This window comes from Mesocricetus auratus, unplaced genomic scaffold, assembly GCF_017639785.1.
Source record: "Mesocricetus auratus isolate SY011 unplaced genomic scaffold, BCM_Maur_2.0 Super-Scaffold_100007, whole genome shotgun sequence".
Lineage (NCBI taxonomy): Eukaryota > Metazoa > Chordata > Mammalia > Rodentia > Cricetidae > Mesocricetus > Mesocricetus auratus.
This window is the reverse complement of record NW_024429191.1, coordinates 16,172,095-16,190,562: the sequence shown is the minus strand read 5'-3', so window position 1 is coordinate 16,190,562 and position 18,468 is coordinate 16,172,095. Positions and strand designations below refer to the sequence as shown.

The window sequence follows — 18,468 nt, the reverse complement described above, 5'->3', positions numbered from 1 at the left end:
TTCCTAATTTTAGGGACCCTAAGGAAAGTCAGTTACATTTGCAAATTACGGAGGGGAGGGTTGAAACAACGTGGGGAGAATTGAATAGGAGGGAGACAGATGGTGTGAGTGCTGGGGGAAGGGACGAGAGATCCTGGAAAACTTATGTTCCCCGATTTGCAAGAATGTTTTCACTTAACCACTTCTTGCCTGACTCCTGATTCTCTATCACAGAACACAGGGTGTGTCAAGATTTGGGACCACCTGTGCCAAGAGCCTGGACACACTAGTCGTGGAGAGAAGCTAGCCTCCTGGGGCTGCGCTGGGGTGGTCGGCGATTGGGACTGTCCCACGAGGGGGCGCGTCTCGGGCTCTAGGACCCGCCCTCGCGGCGCTGGGCGCGGGGAGGAGACCCGGGAACCCCGGAGCCTGGCGCTCCGCCTCCTGTTTCCGGGGCAGCGCAGTTACCTGCACCACCGGAGCCACACCTGGCGGAGGCAGAAGTCTCGGGGCGCGCGGCGGGGCGCCGGCAGCGGCTGCGGGAGGCGGCGGCGTGGAGCGCGGTGCACGGCGGCGGAGGCAGGCGACAGGCGGCTGCTCGGGCCGCTCTCCCGGCCGGCTGGCCACACACTCAGGCCGGCTGGGCGCCGCGGCGGGCGCACATGGCAGCGTGAGAGGCGGGCGGCGCGGGGCTGGGGCCGCAGGGCCGCATGGACAGCGGCGCCACTCCGACCGGCCCCCGTTAGGGCCCCCGATTCGCGGGCGCCACCCCCCGATCATGCTACCTCGGCCGCCGCCTGGACCCGAAGCGGCCGGCCCGAGCCGCTGAGCCCCGCGGCGGCCGCGAGCTGCATGGGGGAGCGCGGGCCGCGCTCGGGAAGATGCCCCGGCCGGAGTTGCCCCTGCCGGAGGGCTGGGAGGAGGCGCGCGACTTCGACGGCAAGGTCTACTACATAGACCACAGGAACCGCACCACCAGCTGGATCGACCCGCGGGACAGGTAGGACCCGGGGAGCTCCGATCCCGACCCGGCACCGCGCCTGGGCCGCACCTGCCCTTGGTGTGCAGGGAAACTCTCTGCGTGCCTCTTAGAAGGTCTTAGTTTGCCCCCCCTCCACACCCTCACCCCTTCTTGGGCTGCACTCCTACCCTAAACGCTGCAGAGAAGGGCGGACGCCAAGCGGGCCGCCCGCAGCCAACCCCAGGTGGAGGACTTAGGCCCCAGTGGCACCTGCCCAGAGTTTTGACCTTAAGCTCTAGCGGAGTCCCCCACCCCTCAGAAAGAGGGGTCTGGCCAAGATGAAGGCAAAGACCCAGCCAGGTGAAGCGAATCTTCCCTGGGGACTCCGCTGGCTGAGAAGGGGCGCTTCTGGCATTGAGGGGTGGTAGGGAGCTCAAGGGTCGCTGGGAGACTCCTGGAGGAAGGACGTTCTGTTTGGCAAAAAGAAAGCAGCTTTTTGACAGGTGCTTCGTTGGCTGCCGAGAAAAGCTTTGGAGCAAGTCTGGGGAAGCCGGAGGTGGGAGGGGAAGCTGGGAGCGGGGGGAGGGCAAGAGAGGGAGACTGGTTCTCCAGGAATCTCACAGCAAGCTGGAAGGTGCTAGGATGCAGATGGAGGTGAGAGGCCTCTGCCAAAACCCTGCCGGTAGCCTCCTCTCCTCCCTTTCTCCCTTCTGGGACCAAGACTCCTCAGCCAGTCCTGACCTTGGCGGGCACCTCGCTGGGGGTAGTTTTTACTGAAGCAGGTAGAGTGTCCCAGGAATGTTGAATTTTCACCTGGTCTGTGACCTTGGGGTTAGATGCCAGTGAAGCAACCTAGAACCCTGAATCTTACGGGGTTCAGATGAGGGGATCTGAGAAGTCCAGGATGGGCTGTATATCAAGATTAACGAGAAATAAAAGCAGAAAGCAATGAGTTCAATTTCTCTTGAGTACATTCATTCATTCATTCATTCATTCATTCATTCATTCATCGTCATGAGTTCCTACTGTTTGCTCAGCACCAGTCTTCTTCATGTAATTTGGAAGGGAAAAATTTAATGCCACAGAATGTTAGGCAGGCTGCTTTAGTCTTTTGGCCTCAGTTTCCCTTTGTGTCTGATTAATAGTTCGATTGGAAGGGAAGGAGTAATAATGAGAGCCCAAAAAGACAGGCCAATCAGGGCTACATACTGAGACCCTGTTTCAAAACAAAAAGTTGGAAAGGATATGGAAAATGCAAGCCCAATTCCTCCCCATGCTCCCCCCTTAACACCTCTTTCTTTCAGTGCCTAATAATGGTGTGTATGTGCGCATGTTGTCAGTGGACACCTCATAAGAGTTGGTTTGCTCCTCCACCCGCCACTCCAGTGATCAAAGGCAAATGCCTGTACCTCTGAGCCATTTCACCAGCTCCCAACTCCCATTATTTACTTATTATTTATATATTTTGTGATTTTTTTTGAGACAGAGTTTCTCCGTGTCAGTTCTGGCTATCCTGAAACTCTGTAGACCACCTGGCCTTACCTCTTACTCACAGAGATCTGCCTGCCCCTGCCTCCAGAGTGTTGAGATTAAAGGTGTGAGCAACCACTGCCCAGCTTTTATTTGTTTGTTTGGTTTTTTCTTTTGTTGTTGTTGTTGTTGTTGTTTTTTTTTTTTTTGGTTTTTATGAGACAGGGTTTCTCTGTATTGTTTCGGAGGCTATCGGTCCAGCCCGGCCTTGAACTCACAGAGATCTGCCTGCCTCTGCCTCCCGAGTGCTGGGATTAAAGGCGTGCACCACCACCACCCGGCTTGTTGTTGTTTTTTGTTGTTGTTGTTGTTTTGATAATATCTTGCCATGTAGCCTTGGCTGGGCTGGAACTCAAAGGCCCCCTGCCTGCCCCTGCCTCCAGAGGAATGAGATGAAAAATTCGCGCTTCTGCCATTTCCCCGTTTTTAAACACCAGAAGAAATCAGAAACCTAGGGATGTGATTTGCTCCACTGTTTTGCTTTTTCCACTTAGTTGTTAATTTGCTCTGACTCTGTAACCTCTAATCTTGTCCTCCATTCTTCCCCATGCCTCTCCTCCGGTCAGGGTACCGCAGGGCATCTAGAACTGTGTTGGTGAACTTGGCAGCTCTCTTCCCCTTGCCTTCTCTTTAGAACAGACAACTTCAAGCTCATGTGTCCTACACTGTTAAGTCCCTGGGTGCTTGACGGAGCTGCTCGAAGTTTTTATTTTTGTATATTCATCCCCCTCCCCTGTTTATCCCACTTGCTTTGGGTTTCTCCACAGCCCCTGAGCTTGAGGTCAGGGCTGGGGATCACTTTGTGGCCAGCTTTGAGTTTGGGGATGGAGCTATGCAAAAGATGTTTGCTTCTCTGTCTTTGAAATCTCTTGTATACCTGGTTAGGGGTTCTGCCTTCTAACCCTGCCTTTGTGGGCATGGGCTCATTGCCTAACCTCTGTGAGGTTTGAGTGCTTCCTGGGTGATGGAAGAGGTTGGCTAAGTGTTCTCCATGGGGGTCCCAGAGCTATGATTTCAGCCTTCCTGTCTCTCCTTACCCTAGCTGATTCTGAATGAGAAAGAGCTATGATAGGGATTGTCTAGGAGCATAACGCGGGTGGGGAAACAATTTAGCAACACTGAAAAGAGCTGAACTGTTTTTGTGGGGGTTAGAGTGTGGGGGCAGATTCTCCCAGAGTAGTTAGTTACACCTCTGCAACTAGTTAATGGTGGGAAACAAACAAACGAGAAACCACATTTAAGGAAGTCCCACTCCTTCAGAGTGTGTGTATCTGGGCGCACAACACGGCCATGCCCACCCATTCCCCTGAATTGCAAAGAAGTCAGTCAAATGGTCCTTCAGTTGGAAAAGGGATTTCTCAGCCACCAAGGACAAAATAGTGTCTCCGGTTACCAACCCTAAAGAATGTCTTGGCACATTCCACCCTCTGGGACTAAGCTGTTTTGTGTGCTGTCCGTGGAGCTGCTGGGGGTAGAGAATCCAGTTTTTCAGTTCCCCCTTTCACCAGGGGGGTGGAGGAGCAGCCAAGCTGCCAGCTTTGCCAGCTCTCTCCCCTTTTCACCCAGAGAAGACTGGGAGGCTGGAATTCCTGAGGACGGTTGTCCCAACAACGGGAGAGGGTCCAGTGGGCAGCTTGGACCCTGCCCACTGGGCCAAAGGCTGCGGCAGCACCGAGGTCTTACCCAAGTCAAGGCCAATCAGGGAGGGGCGGTAGGTCCCTAGAGAAGCAGGTGATGCTGCAGGTCATCCCTGAACACCCCCTTAGAGCTGGGTGCCTTTTGCAGCTGAACATAGGTGCTTCTGGAAGCTGCCGGCAAAGGACCAGCCTCCCACATGTGTTCAGCTTCGTGGTATATAAAAACAAATGTGCCAGTTGTTCACTGAGGAAGAGTGCCTCATGGGCACTGGCTCTACGGAGGAGCTTCGTGCTCCCGGCTTTGTGTTGAAATCTTGCAAGAACGCCTTGAGAACTCTGAGCATTTTCTGGGTTCGAACAACAAGTCCTGGAGACCCATGTAACTCAGGACTCGGGTAATCTCTCCCACCACCAAACCTGTCAGCTGTAGTCAACCTGTTCAGAAGTTTTGTTGTAGGAGCTTGAGGCTCTAGCATTTTTTTTATCTATTTATTATGAATACAATATCCTGCCTCTGTATGTCTGCAAGCCAGGAGAAGGCACCAGATCTCATTACAGATGGTTGTCAGCCACCATGTGGTTGCTGGGAATTGAACTCAGGACCTCTGGAAGAGCAGTCAGTGCTCTTAACCTCTGAGCCATCTCTCCAGCCCTCTACATTTTAAAGGCTTTCACATTCTAGGCCCCGTAGTCTGAAAGAACAGTAAGACTCTCCCAAGTGCAAACAAGGTTTTCTGCACATAATTCTGGGCCCAGTGAACTCCAGGTTCATAACTCCTGCCATAGACAAGCTTGCAAACTGCTTCTTGTTGCCCTGTCTCAGCCCTCTGTTTGGTGGAGAACAGATAGTGGTGAAGCCATCACTGTATTCAGGAGGTCGTGAGTTCTGGAAATCCTCCCATCAGCCCTGGGACTTGAATTATCTGAGACAAAATGCAGTGAAAACCACACAACTTTATTTACTTACTCATTTTTTGGATTTTTTTGTTGTTTGTTTTTCTGTGTAGCCTTGGCTGTCCTCACTCTATAGACCAGGCTGGCCCCAAACTCACAGAGCTCCACCTGCTTCTGCCTCCCAAGTGCTGGGATTAGAGGTGTGCATCACCACTGCCTGGCTTTACTTACTAATTTTAACAGCACTGGGGATTGAACCTCAGGCCTCTGGCTTACTAAGCAAACCCCAGGTGGAGTCACCCAACTTCTGTAAATGTGAATGTTAGACAGGCTGAGTCTAGCCATATCATTTTCTGTTTTATGCATGTGTCTATTTTATTTAGCGGTATTGGGGTAGAGCCCACGTCTCTAACGACTGCACCATTCAGCCTCCAGCTTCAGCCCACTGAGTTACTGACTCAGGACCTCTGCTCCACCGTGGCGGGAATTGAGCCAAGAATGGTTTCACCTACCTGTGAGCATTCTGCTGTGGCCACGGTCAGCCAGGGGGCAAATGTGAGTAAAGGAAAGAGGGGTGAGCCTTTGGATCCTGGCATCTTGGTCCTGCCACTTGCCCTCTAGTAACCTTGGCAAGTTTGCATATCCTCTCTGCACCTTGGTTTTGCCTGCTTCTTTTTTATCTGTTTGTTTTTGTGAGAAGAGTTACGCATAAAGCATCAAAGGAGGCTATGCACTTCGAATGAGCAGAAGCAGTTAGGCTGGCCAGCCAGCGTGCAGCCTGGCATGCAAGAGACACCGGAGAACATCAGCTCTTCAGCTTTTACTAGGAAGTACCTGTGAAACACCTGAGTCAACCAGAGGTTGAGCCTGCACCCAGCTATGCAGTTGGCATGGGCCTTTCTGATGATGTAATCCAGGCTTCTCATTTCACTGATGAAACTCAGACAAGTGACTTATCCAAGGTCACACAACAATCGATTTCAGCCCTGAGTAAAGGTTATCTCTCTTCTTTCTCTTATGAAAACTTTCCCCTAAATACCAGCTCCGGGCTCACCTAACCTGTGGTGATTTGGTGAGCAGGTCCCTCATTATCATTTTTGTCTGTGCTAGACAAGCCAAGCGTTATTTGTGTCAAGTATGTTGTGTCACAGGAATTTGCAATATGTGTGACAGTGAAAATACGATCTCATGAGAATTACTATTTTTACTGGTTAAAAAGGATTTAGGGACACTATCTGACTGTTGTCACTCTCCAAGTTTACATTGGGACATGCTTGCTTTGGCGGAGTGTCACAGGCCTGCTGGGGAATTTGCCTAAAGCTGTGTGTTCCATGCTTACATTCCTAATATCCAATTACATATACACTTGCAACACTAATGCCTCTATGCAGGCTACTTGAGAGCTTTTCTACCAGTATCCAGGCTTGAATTTAGCCAGACATGATGGAGTATCCCTGCAGTCCCAGCACTCAGGGAGCTAAGGCAAAAGAATAATGAGTTTGAGGCTAGCCTGACCTATGTAATCTTATGACATCCTTACATATTCCATGAACATCCTCTGTGCAAAGGAACATCATGCGTCAATTTCAAGAAATAATCGTATTACAAAACACTCCTTGAGATAAACAAGAAGAAATGAGAAGTTTGGAAGCCCACAAATGTCTAAAGCAATAATAAGTGATACCACGTGTTGATTTATCACTTTGAGCTGCTCTGGGTTTAGCATTTGTAGTAGGATCTCATTTAATCCTTTCTACAGTATGAAGTCAATAGTACTACCCTTCGTGTCTTCACATGGGGAAACTTAGAAAGGTTAACTCATAATTAATCCCCAGCAAGGTGGACCTCTCAATCGACACCCCCATCTGTGAGCCATAGCCTGCTCTAGCTTGTCCACCCAGGTCAGGCCCACAAGGAACCCTTTGGACAAATCAGCTTTTAGTTACTGCATACTCTCAGGATGAACAAATCTGATGTTGATCTCAGGGGAAGATGCTGCTAAAGTCTCTTGATAAGAGAAGCCAGTGGTGCCCCTTGGCAGCTTAGGAGACTAGAATCTATTGTACCTGCTGGGCACAGAAGCGATGGGGATGAGAGACCACAGAAAGAGGAAGAGCCTCTGAAAGACACAAACTTGCACGGTGAGGCCAGGGTCCTTTCCAAGTCGCTTGGGCATATCTCCTGCCATCCAGGGAATGAGTGACAGAGGAGGAGACAGTGCTTCTCTGTCCCCATCCCTCCCCCTTCTAGGAGAGGGCTTAGCCAAACTGACCTGGTTTTCCAATCCCCTAGGGTCCCAGGTAGCTGTGAGAGAAACACTGCCCTTTTGAAGAGAGAGAATCAAGTTTCCTTAGTTACCAGGAAGGCTGGCATGTCAAATGCAGGTGCAGGTAAGGAGAGACAGCCTTGACTGTGTCAGAGTAGGAGGTGGCCAGCATCTTGCTTCAGGGACAATCCAGGTTCAGGATTTTGATGGCATTTTTTAGGGAATGCTAACCCAGTGGCCTGTGGCTGTCCACATAGAGTGCCAGGAGCTCTCTGATGACATGTGGCAGTTTCTCAGCTCTCCCTACTCCACTCTCTCAGCAAGGGGCCCAGATAAGTGGAATCAACTTCACTTAAAGTGGCTTCAGTAGCATTTCTGTCACAGGCAAAGGGCTCTTGGGTGAGGGAGCACTTCTACCTGGATAGGACCAAAAGCTGGACTGGAGCTGAATCTTCATGAGAAGACCGTGCTGTGCCTCTCCCAGGCTCGAATCCTTGTTTCAGAATGTGGTAGTGGGAGAGAAGAACCAAGATTTTATTAATTAACCTCTGCATACAAGCCATTTAAGCCACTAGCTCCTGGGCAGAAAACCTCTTACCAAAATAATGCAGTGGAATGGGAGGGTGGGATAGGCATTTGCTGTGCTTGGGCAAGGAGAACATTCTATTAAAAATGCTGGTCTGAGAAGAGTAGATGGATGGAGAGAATGAGCAGTACAGAACAAAAAGGACAAGTGTGTGGGGTCACGTGTCATCCTTCTCCTCCTCCCCCACCCCCACCCCGCCCCCACCCCCATGCCGCCTAGATGCTTCTACCCATGTCATCTCCCAGTTGGGAAGAAACGGGATCTTTCAGTTTCAAATGTCTGCCAAAGAAAAGGGATGGAGGCTTAAATTCTCACTCAATGGTCAGCCAGGGAGGGGGAAAATGAAGCTGCATCAAGATCAGGGACACCTTTGTTGGCTTTTTCTTTTTCTTAGTCTTCCATTCATCACTTGCTGGCAGCAGGGACACCAGGCCCGCCGCAGCTGTTGATTTTCCCCAGTCGGCTGCCTGCTGTTGTCCCTCCCTGGTTTGGTGGCAGTCTCCCCACCCCCACCCCAACACCTTGGCTTCTCCTGTTCTTAGGCCATTACTGGGGTATCCCTAGGATTCACCGACTGGCAGCTGACTCGGAAGGATAAAATATCAAGATACAGGCATCAGGTGTCCGCTGCGGTGAGATGCCTGGGGCGGCCTACCCACCCTGCCTCTGCCTCTACGGTGGTTGTATCAGACTCCTTGGCATTTCACTGTGTACTCCAGGAATTGCTTGCAAGTGTGTGGCTTGCCTCTGTGTCAGGAAGCAGTACTGAGAGCCATAACTGGCATGGAATCAGAGTGTTGTTCAAGAGAAATGATTGTTTTTAATGATGTCTACCCAGCATCTGTCCTGCGCCAGGCCCTGTTGTGCACCATAGTTCAAGTAGGAAAACTGAGGTAGAAAGATGTCAAGTGACAATTTCAAGGTCATGCAGGTGCAAAGGGGTTAAAATTTCAAAGTCTTACTCCTTCCGCCTCTGCAGACTCTCCCTTTGGGTTCTGAGAAAAAGAGGAACCAAAGAGAAGGGGACTTAGTAACTACAGCAAAAGAAATAGACATAGCATATGGTGCCTATACTTTGTCACTGTAGAGAAAAATGAATGCATGGTTGTAGCTTACCATAAGTATGATCCATTCCATTATTCCATGAAGAGCACTGGAGAGCAGTAAGTCTAGTCTGGCACTCTTACCTCTCGCAAGTGACACTGAACCAATTCCTCCTCCTCAACTGTAAAAAGGGAGATGTAAAATTGGCCATGCCTACCCCAAAAGTTTATTTGGCGATGAGATGATACCAATGTGTAAAATCACAGCACACTGCATACCTAGTATCAGACATTATAAGTCTAGCCACTATTGCTTAGACTAACTTATCCACCTATGAGTCAGTAGAGGAGCTAACCCCACTGTTTCTCCCTTTCCAGCTAAAGGCTCTTGATGGCCATAGCTCACCTGAGCCATGCTGACAATAGTGCCTGCCAACCTTCTTGGCAGCACTCATTATATAAATAAATCAATAAACTTTTCCTCCTGGGTCTTATCAGAGGCAAGCCCTTCTTTGGAATTTCTTGAGTGGAGTGACTTGCGGGTGAGCTGGCACCAGGACTGTGCGTGTGTGAATCAGGAGCAATGAATTGTGGCTGTCATGGCAGAGCTAAGAAGACTTTACCGAGGCACATTCTCGTGTAACTGCTTTGTTAGCGGGTCACTTCCCTCCATATCTTTCCTTTTAGCTGCTGGAGAATCTGGGGGTTTGGGAGTGCCGGAGGGGCAGCAGGGCCCTGGCATTTATCAGTCCCACCCAGCCAGGTGTCAACCATTCACTCCACAGGTATTTATGGAGTGCTTGCAGTGCCCGGGGATCAGAGCAAAGTCCCTCAGCAGTGGGGTGGACGCTTCGTTGAGGAAGACTAGCCAATGGTTAAACAAATAGTTGCATTATGACCTGGGACTTGATTTTCTTGCATTCCTTTACCCACACGAGGGAGATAGACACGCCATGCTGGTGGTATGAGTCTGGGTTTGGAAACTAGAGACCTTTGTGCCTGCCATAAGGTGTTACTGAGAGCTGGTTTGAGTGCTGGGAAAGTAAGTGATGCAATACAAAGTCTCCAATTTACAGACCTTACTACAAACTGGTGAGAGACATAGCAGTCTTGGAACTATGAAAATATGAGTAGAGGTGCCAGGCCCTTTGAGCCCATTTCCTTTCTCCCCTGTCTCATCTGGACACATCCAGTCATTCAACAAATATTTATTGGATGGTGTGCCTGGACTATGCCAGCCTGCATTCCACACTGATGATTCAGCATTGAGTATGACTACAAATGTTGCCCTCGTGAGGTTTACCTTCGAGAGCACTGATTGCCAACCTTTAGAAGCTATCAGAAGGCCCTAGAGGGTACTAAAAAGCCTTGGAGGTGGAGTCTGGTTCTGGCTTGGAAATGTTTGTGTCTAACAGGCCTCCTGGTCAAGTTGTGGCTCTGTACCCTACACCTTGAGAACTGATGTCTTGACTCATCCAATCATGGCAGTAAGCTAAGCGTGTGTACCTCTGTGAAATGCGTGTAGGTAGAGTCATGCAGTGCTCCTCGCTACACAAGTGGGCCTAAGGAAGTAGTTTTATCACACTTCTGTGGTTATTTGGAACATTCTTGCTCTGGTTTCGATAACCAAATCATGTCCTTACTTTGAAATTATATAGCTCAGGCTAAGTCTGAGTCTGATCCTCCTGTGTCCACCTATGGAGAACTGAGATTGTAGGCCTGCACTATGACACCTAGATACCTAGACCTGTGGGGCTTTCTTATACATGTTAGAATAAAGCATGCAATCTGAGGAGGTTCTAGAAGCCTGGCGCTATAACCTTTTTTTTGCTAGGATATATAGGATGTGTCTGTCCATGACTGCCTCCCCTGCTAAGCTGTGCCCTGAGGAATTCAGAGCTTTACACCCATCACTTTCACTCTAGAAAGTGCAGGAGGTATCATGTTGGGAAAAGGCCAATGCCTCCTGCTAGGATGCCTCCTGCTAAGGAGTCCTCACCACAGTCCTTTAGGAGACCTTGCCTTCACTGCACCGGCCAGTACTGCACGGTCTTTGGAGCACTTCTGTGTGGCCAGTTGAATTGATCTTCATCAACTTATGAACATTTTAATATCACGCCCCTGCATTGTCTGTGCCCTTCTCTAGACACCCCACAGTCACTTGACATCTCTGCATTTTGCTCTAGCTCTCAGGTGCATTGCAAAGCCTTCCACCACCTTCCTTGCCTTGGCCCCATAGCACCGTATGAGCTACATCCTAAGAGCATGGTCACCTGGGTCTTCTCAGTTCTAGTTGGTGGATAGTTCAGTGACTGGTGAGTAGCAGGAGTATTTGAGCCAGGAGGTGCATGCTTCAGGACCAAGAGTATTGGGTTCTCTCTCTCACTTGCTCTCTCGCTCGCTCGCTGGCTCTCCATCTGCCTCTCCCCGAACCCCTTTCGAAAGAGGACTTCTTTGGTATCCTTGGCTGTCCTACAAGTAGTTCTGTTGACCAGGCTAGCTTCGAACTCACAGAGATCAGCCTGCATCTGCCTCCCAAGTGCTGGGGATAAAGGTGTGCACCACCACCGCCCGGTATGTTCTGTTTCTGATCCATCCTCGTAGGAGCACGTCTGTTGCTCTTCTTGGACTGGATCTCTGTAACTCCCCCAACAGGGAATCAAGGACCTTTGCTTTCTTGGCATCACAGAGAATGAGGGGATGTTGTTGGAGCTGGGGAACAGTAGGAAAAGAACAGTAGTTCCCAACTAATGCTAAATGTTAGAACCACCCATCACTGGTGGAAATATTCAAAATCTGCACACACAGCCCACTCCTTGAAATTATGGCTTAGTTGGCTCAGGGTACAGCCCGATTGGGATTTCTAGAAAAATTCTCATTGAGAAAAGGGTGTGGTGGTGCACACTTGTAACCTCAGCACTTAGGACAGTGACTCTTAAGCTTCTTAATGCTGTGATCCTTTAACACAGTCCCTCATGTTGTGGTGACCCTCAACCATAAAATTATTTTCATTGCTACTTCATAATTGTAAGTTTTACTACTGCTATTAATTGTAATGTAAATATCTGTTTTCTGATGGGGGTCACAACACACAGGATGAGAAAAGTTGACTCAGGAAGTAGAGAAAGGGAGATGGGGTGGGAGTGGGGTGGGAGGGGTGCGGAGAATTTGAGACCACTCTCTGGGTGAGTTCCAGTTAAGCCTTCAGTGAACGGTAAGATCCCGCCTCAAAAGGAAAAATAGAATAGAAAATACCCAGTTGATTCCGGGGTGCCCCTAGATTAGAGGATCACAGCTATAGTTAAATATCTGCTTTCCGGTCAAATTTGAATGAGATTGCATGAAAGTACCACATAAAGGAACATCACCTCAAAACTTAACCATGATACAGTTTTACTTGGAAAAATCGAGGTGATTCAGGAAGTGTTAAAAAATAATTGCCAGAAGTGGAGAAATGGTATGTAGGGAATGTCCGGTAATTTTCCCTCTTCTATACCTATCTTGGTATTGTTTTCCTGATGTGTGGAATATCAAAGGCTCCTTTTGCCTGGATGGGAAAATCTTCCACTCCCATTGCATTTGAAATAAATTGGTCTAAGCTGTTTAGTGTTGTCAGTCTGGGAGTGAGGCTTGGCTTCCTTTCCACCAGCAGGAATGGCTCTGGCTTCTACCCATGCACCTGCATCCACCAGCCTCTTGGAGAGTGGGTACTGGTGTTCACTGGCCCTGCATCACAGCTTGTGGATCAGTACTGATGCTATCTAGTGTTTATTAAGACTCTACATTGTGTCAATCCCTGGGCTGTGTGCTTTGACTGTGTCATTCATCTCCATTCAGGTAATAGTGCTGAGTCAAGAACTATTGCCGTCTCTGTCCTGCTGATGGGGAAACTGGGGTACCGGGATTGAAAACTTGCCTGTGGTTGCAGAGCTAGTAAGTGGCAACATTGTCATGTGAGCCACCTCAGTGCCCTCATGTCCTTCACCATTCTGGAGGTCAGGCTAGGCTATTGTTAAGGAGAGCAATAGTGAGTCTGGTCATTTCAACCACAGTTCCCTTCACAGCTTCCTGTGATTCCTTCAAGATAGCTACTTGAAGTCACTTAGGGCTTTCTGCTTGCTCTACTGGTTTAGCAGCGGTGTCTGTCAGTATGTGGGGTTGGGGAGCTCTTCTAAGTCCACCTGGTTTGTTAGCATCCTTCCTGGTAATAGTTTCCTTGGCCAAAGGCCCTATCCAGGTGCAGACTTCTTCCTTCCTAGCGACCCTGTTTTGCAGGATGGATCTCCATCAGGTAATTTGACTCCAATCACCCTTGCTTGGCAAGAACCAAGTCTTGTTGTGCTTTGGGGGCATGGGTGGTCAATGGACTTGGCCTAGAACATTTTTGCTCAGCCACTGGAACATCCTTCAGGATGTTTGCTATGAATTCACTAGAAGTCAAGTGGGTCATCTCGGACTTGGGTTTGCTGAGCAGGAAGTGGGTCTGGCCATGCGTGGCTTACCTTTCGCTTGCACACTTTTGGGTACTGAAACTAAAAATCCTAAGCCAAGGGTGGTGGCACACACCTATAATCCCAGCTCTTGGGAGGCGTAGTCAGGAGGATCGCAAGTTTGAGGCCAGCCTGGGCTATGCCATGAAACTTGGTATCCGGGGAGCACAGGGACAGTGATAGGACCTTCACAGGGGCATTGTGTTTGTTGACTGTTGGGTATAATGAGGAGATGGTAAGGTACCTAACACATCACAGAGACAGGATTGCAGACCATGGACAGTCTTTTAAAAGCTCTTTGGGACTGGGGAGATGGTTCAGTTTGCTGACGTACTTGCTGTGTAGGTTAGTCTGAGCTTCAGTACCCAACATAAAAGGCGGGTGTGAGTAATAGAGATAGGAGGGTCCCTAGAGTTTGCTGGTATAGTTGAACCAGAGAGATCCAGGCCTACTGAGAGACTCTGTCTCAAAATAGGAGGTGGAAAGTGATTAAGGAAGATGCCCAGCATGGACCTCTGGCCTACAACACACACACACACACACACACACACACACACACACACACACACCTTCACTCCTCCCCCCCCACAAACATACACATACATACCCACAAAACACATAAGCAGATAAATAGCCCTTTCTGGGCTAGGTTTATAGCTCAGTGGTAGAGCACTTGCTAGACATTCAGGAGACCCAGATTTTGTCCCTAGTACCAGAAAAATAAAAGTCACACAAAACCCCCCAGTTTTCTCATGCATACCTCAATATCTTATGTTAGGAACAATTTCAGAAAGACAGCCAAGTTGTAAAACTACTGTGAAAAACTCCCATGCCTCCTGTACCTTGATTTACTGTTTCTCATGTCTGCTTGCCTTCTGTGCATTCTCTCTCTCTCTCTCTCTCTCTCTCTCTCTCTCTCTCTCTCTCTCTCTCTCTCTCTCTCTCTCTCTCTCTCTCTCTCTCTCTCTCTCTCTCTCTCTCTCTCTCTCTCTCTCTCTCTCTCTCTCTCTCTCTCTCTCTCTCTCTCTCTCTCTCTCTCTCTCTCTCTCTCTCTCTCTCCAGATTAAAGATTCCATATGAAATGTAAACGCTTGCACTCAGAGAACTAGAGGTATTTCCAATTTCTTCCAGCTTGGGTATATTTCCCTCACATTGTACAACATCTTGGGGGTGGGGGCCAAGTCAAAACACAAAATTCACTGGTGCTTCATGGACACAGTATATGCACAGGCTGAAGATATGTTTTATGCATTTTCAGTGACTTTGCTCATGTGATAATGGATCTATGGGGTGGAACTTTCCATTTGCGTGTTATGTTGATGCTCAAAATTTTCAGATTTTTGGAGCAGTTTCAGTATTCAGAAAACCATCTTATTTAGGATAAGTTGGGGTCTTTGTTTTTTAATTTTTAATTTTGCTGTGTCCCCCACCCTCGCGGGGCCAGTTCTCAGTAGACGGAGTTACCAAATTCTCCACACTGGTCCTCTGCTTCTAGCCTATGTGGGTCAGTACAATGACTCCCCCACCTCCCGTTATAACCATGGGGCTCCACTGGTTCCCTGAGACCAGCCTTTCCTCCTCACTGTCTTTTCTGGTTTGGTGAATGCCTGAGTTAAGAAGTTCTGTTCTAGTCAGGGAGGCTGTAGCTCTCTTAAGATATGGCTTGTCTGGCATGCACCAAGTCCCAGGTTGAGCAAGTTAGGTGGCGCCTTCCTGTAATTCCAGCATTCAGATGTTGAGGCAGAAGGAGCAGAAGTTCAAAGTCATCTTCATATACACGGTGAGCTTGAGACCATCCTGGGCTACATAAGACCCTGTCTCAAAAACCAAAACCTGAAAGCTCCATTCTGGTTCCAAACCACAGTGGCCTACAAAGGCCAGGCCTAGAAAAGCAAAACAGCCTAAGAACTGGGATGATGGAGACAGGGCGGTAGAGGCAGGGAGGGGCGGCTGGTGGTTCTCAGGAAGCCGAAAGTAAGAACCTAGGCCCACCTGGGGTAGGTGGGAACCTCACTCAACAAGAGACTGGGAGCAGCTGAGGTACGGTAGTCTCCCTACTCTTCCCTCTGTCCTCCCCGAATCTCCACGTATGAACCTACCTTTTACTAACCTGCGACATTGGTGAACTCTTGAATACTCAGAAATACCAGTAGTTAGTATTCTACTCTAGTGTTCTTATTGCTGGTGACCAGCTGGTCTGTGAGGCCCTAGCTAACCTCGAGTCCTCAATCTAGACACAAACAACAAGAGATGCTGCTGATTGAAAAGCTATGGGCCTGGCCTTGAACTGGAGTCTCGTGGTATGTAGTCATATACTGGCCATAGCAGCTGTTCACTAGGGCCGTGTCACCTGCTGTGGGCATCTCTAGGGCAACCTGTTCCAGAACCACAATAGCAGTTGTTCTAAAGCTCACGGCAATGCACAGGTTCTGGTGCCCACTGCATACGAGCACTTGTTTTGTTCCAGACCATCCCCCGTGGCAAACTCCTATTGATTCGTAAGAGCCCTATCTTCTACTCTTCTTCCTCAGGGTGTGAGCTCTAAACCAGCTCATGTCCACTGCCTCAGAGTACTTGAGAGCTGCCCCCTGAGTCAACATCTGCATTAATTAAAAAAAAAAGTTTGACACTTTCATTGTACATTATTTACCGTTTCAATGACACATCTGCATTAATTTTTAAAAAATATGCTTAAGTGACACTTTCATTGACATGCACGTGCTGAGTAGCGGTCTGCACTTTCAGCGGGTCCCAGCACTGCATGCGATGCGAGCACGGGCCTGGAGTGTCCAGCAGCATTCCAGGTTGTGTGGCCTCTTTTCTTGGTGCAGTGTGAGCCTCCTGAGCTCTGATCTGGGATATGCCGCATGGTTGTTTTGTCACTTTTACAGCCAGCCGTAAACGCTATCAGAAAGGAACTTCTTAGCTGCTTTCAAAGCCTAACATGGGTAAAGTATGGGTGGAGTTTGGCGATGGAGTTCACCTGATTAGGGGTTCACACCTGCTAAGAAAATGCAAGATCATAAGGCCACATGATGGTGACCAGCTGGTCTGGATGCCAAAGGTGAGAGTAGACTCAGGCCAAGCTAGAACTTGGTATCCGGGGAGCACAGGGACAGTGATAGGACCTTCACAGGGGCATTGTGTTTGTTGACTGTTGGGTATAATGAGGAGATGGTAAGGTACCTAACACATCACAGAGACAGGATTGCAGACCATGGACAGGGGCAAGATGAGGAGGCATTAAGGTTCCTAGCAATTTTCCCAGGCAGGAAGATATGGGCCACTTTCCCAGGAACAAGGGACCAACAGGAAGGTGGCTGAGGATTAGGCTGACTAAGCCAGGGCTCTGCCTGAGCCTGGGGTCCCACAGGGTGGCTCCTACTCTGGGCATTTCTACCAGAGGGTAGGGAGCTAGCCACTGTCACCAAAGAGTGCTGGGTGGTTTCTCCTAGCATGAAGGTGGCCAGGAAGTGTGGTCAGATTCCAGAAGTTTTTCCATTCCAGATTGGGACACTGCCCTTCCTGGTAGGACTCACCTGTGAATTGTGTTTCTGGTGAGCAAGGACCTTGCCCCACACATTCCTGAGATAATGTGGCCAGGCCCTGCTACTACCTTCTCCTCACCCCCATCCTCCCTAGAAGTCCTGTAGTGTGTGGGAGAGAGGCTGACACCCTTCCTGGGTTCGTGCCTAGTGTGTTCCCCATTGGCGTGTGTCTATGTAAATGAGCAAAGAATGGGTCATTAGCAATCTGCCCAAAGCCCCCTTGGGAACATCCCTGGGAAATAAACCAATATTCTGTCAAAGCCACAGATAACTTTCCTCCTTCCATCCCTTCAAAGCAGGGTTTCTCAGTGTGGTCGCCAGACCTCCTGTGTTAGCCACCGGCACACAACTGTGTGAGCCGAGTAGAATTAACATCGCAGGGCTGCTGAGGATCTATATGCCTTTTCTTTCCCTCATTCACTCCTCCCTCTTTCCCTCTCTCCCCCTCTCCTCCCTCTCCCTCTCCCTCTCCTTCTTCTTAACTTTTCATTACATTCCCTCCACTCCTCCCAGCCCTTCCCCCCAGGGAATCTGCATTTTCAATACCTCCTGGTTGGTTCAAGTATGGCTGCCTTGAGACATCCCTCTCACAGCCAGTGTGGCTGTCTTTCCCTAGAAGGTGCCCCATTTGACCTGCTTGTGTGGGCCCACCTGCATTCATCTATTGAGAACCTCCCCGTAGCTTTCGCTGTCTCCTGACTGCTCTACTCAGTGGTGAAACGTCCTACGGGGCTTAGTGAAGGTTTGGCACTCCTCAGTGAGACAGGATACCTGGGAAAGGGCCAGCGGACTGGTGAGCCCTGCAAAGTAGGGTAAGGAGCACTGCGTCCCACCAACCGTCTGCCTGCTGCTAAAGGCCTGAGCACTACAGCCAAGGAGAGCCCAAGCTGAGAAAGGTAGGCATTGCTTACCTGTTAGGAGCTGAGGAGACTGAGGTGTCCTTAGGGAAGCACAACATTGTGTGCGTGCGAGCGTGCGTGCGTGTGTGTGTGTGTGTGTGTGTGTGTGTGTGTGTGTGTGTGTAAGATAGTACTTTATGTGGTGAGGCTGGTTTTGAACACCTGATCTTCCCGTCTCCAAAACGCTAGTATTGTAGGAGTGTGCCAGTGCACCTGGCTTTTCTGTCTGTGTTTGGGGAAGATGCCATTCTTTGAAAGTCTGCTACAGCAAAGAAAAAAAAGACCCTGCCACTTCCCAACACCAGCCTTGATGGCTGCAGTGCACAGGCCACCCTGCCCTCCCCTCCGTTAGGTGGGAGGAGTGGAAGAAGGGAGCTGCTGGCCACGAAGCTCAGAGAGGGCTTCCCACGGCTTCCCACGGCTTCCTTACAGCTCACTGGCATGGTCTGCCTGAGAGGTTCACCATTACTATTGGCCCAACCCAATAACTGTTGACCCAATCAGCAGACACCAGACTAAGCTGCCAGTGCCCTAGACAGGCTGTCTCTGTTATGTTGGTTGTGGGGAGAGCCAGGTTCCTGGGATTAAAGATTGGTGTCTATCACCCAGCCCTGAAAAACAAAATTCTCTCCTTG

The 18,468-nt window shown here is 49.6% G+C and overlaps 1 protein-coding gene across 2 annotated transcripts in view; it reads left to right on the top strand.

Moving 5' to 3' along the window:
* The first annotated feature begins 850 nt into the window (after positions 1-850).
* Wwc1 (WW and C2 domain containing 1) overlaps positions 851-18,468 on the top strand; it is a 148,389-nt gene continuing 130,771 nt past the window's right edge. For both annotated transcript variants that reach the window (XM_040748456.1, XM_040748455.1), the window contains exon 1: positions 851-979. In XM_040748456.1, coding sequence (XP_040604390.1) covers positions 861-979 — 119 coding nt within the window. In that variant the 5' untranslated portion in view covers positions 851-860. The remainder of the gene's footprint in view (positions 980-18,468) is intronic.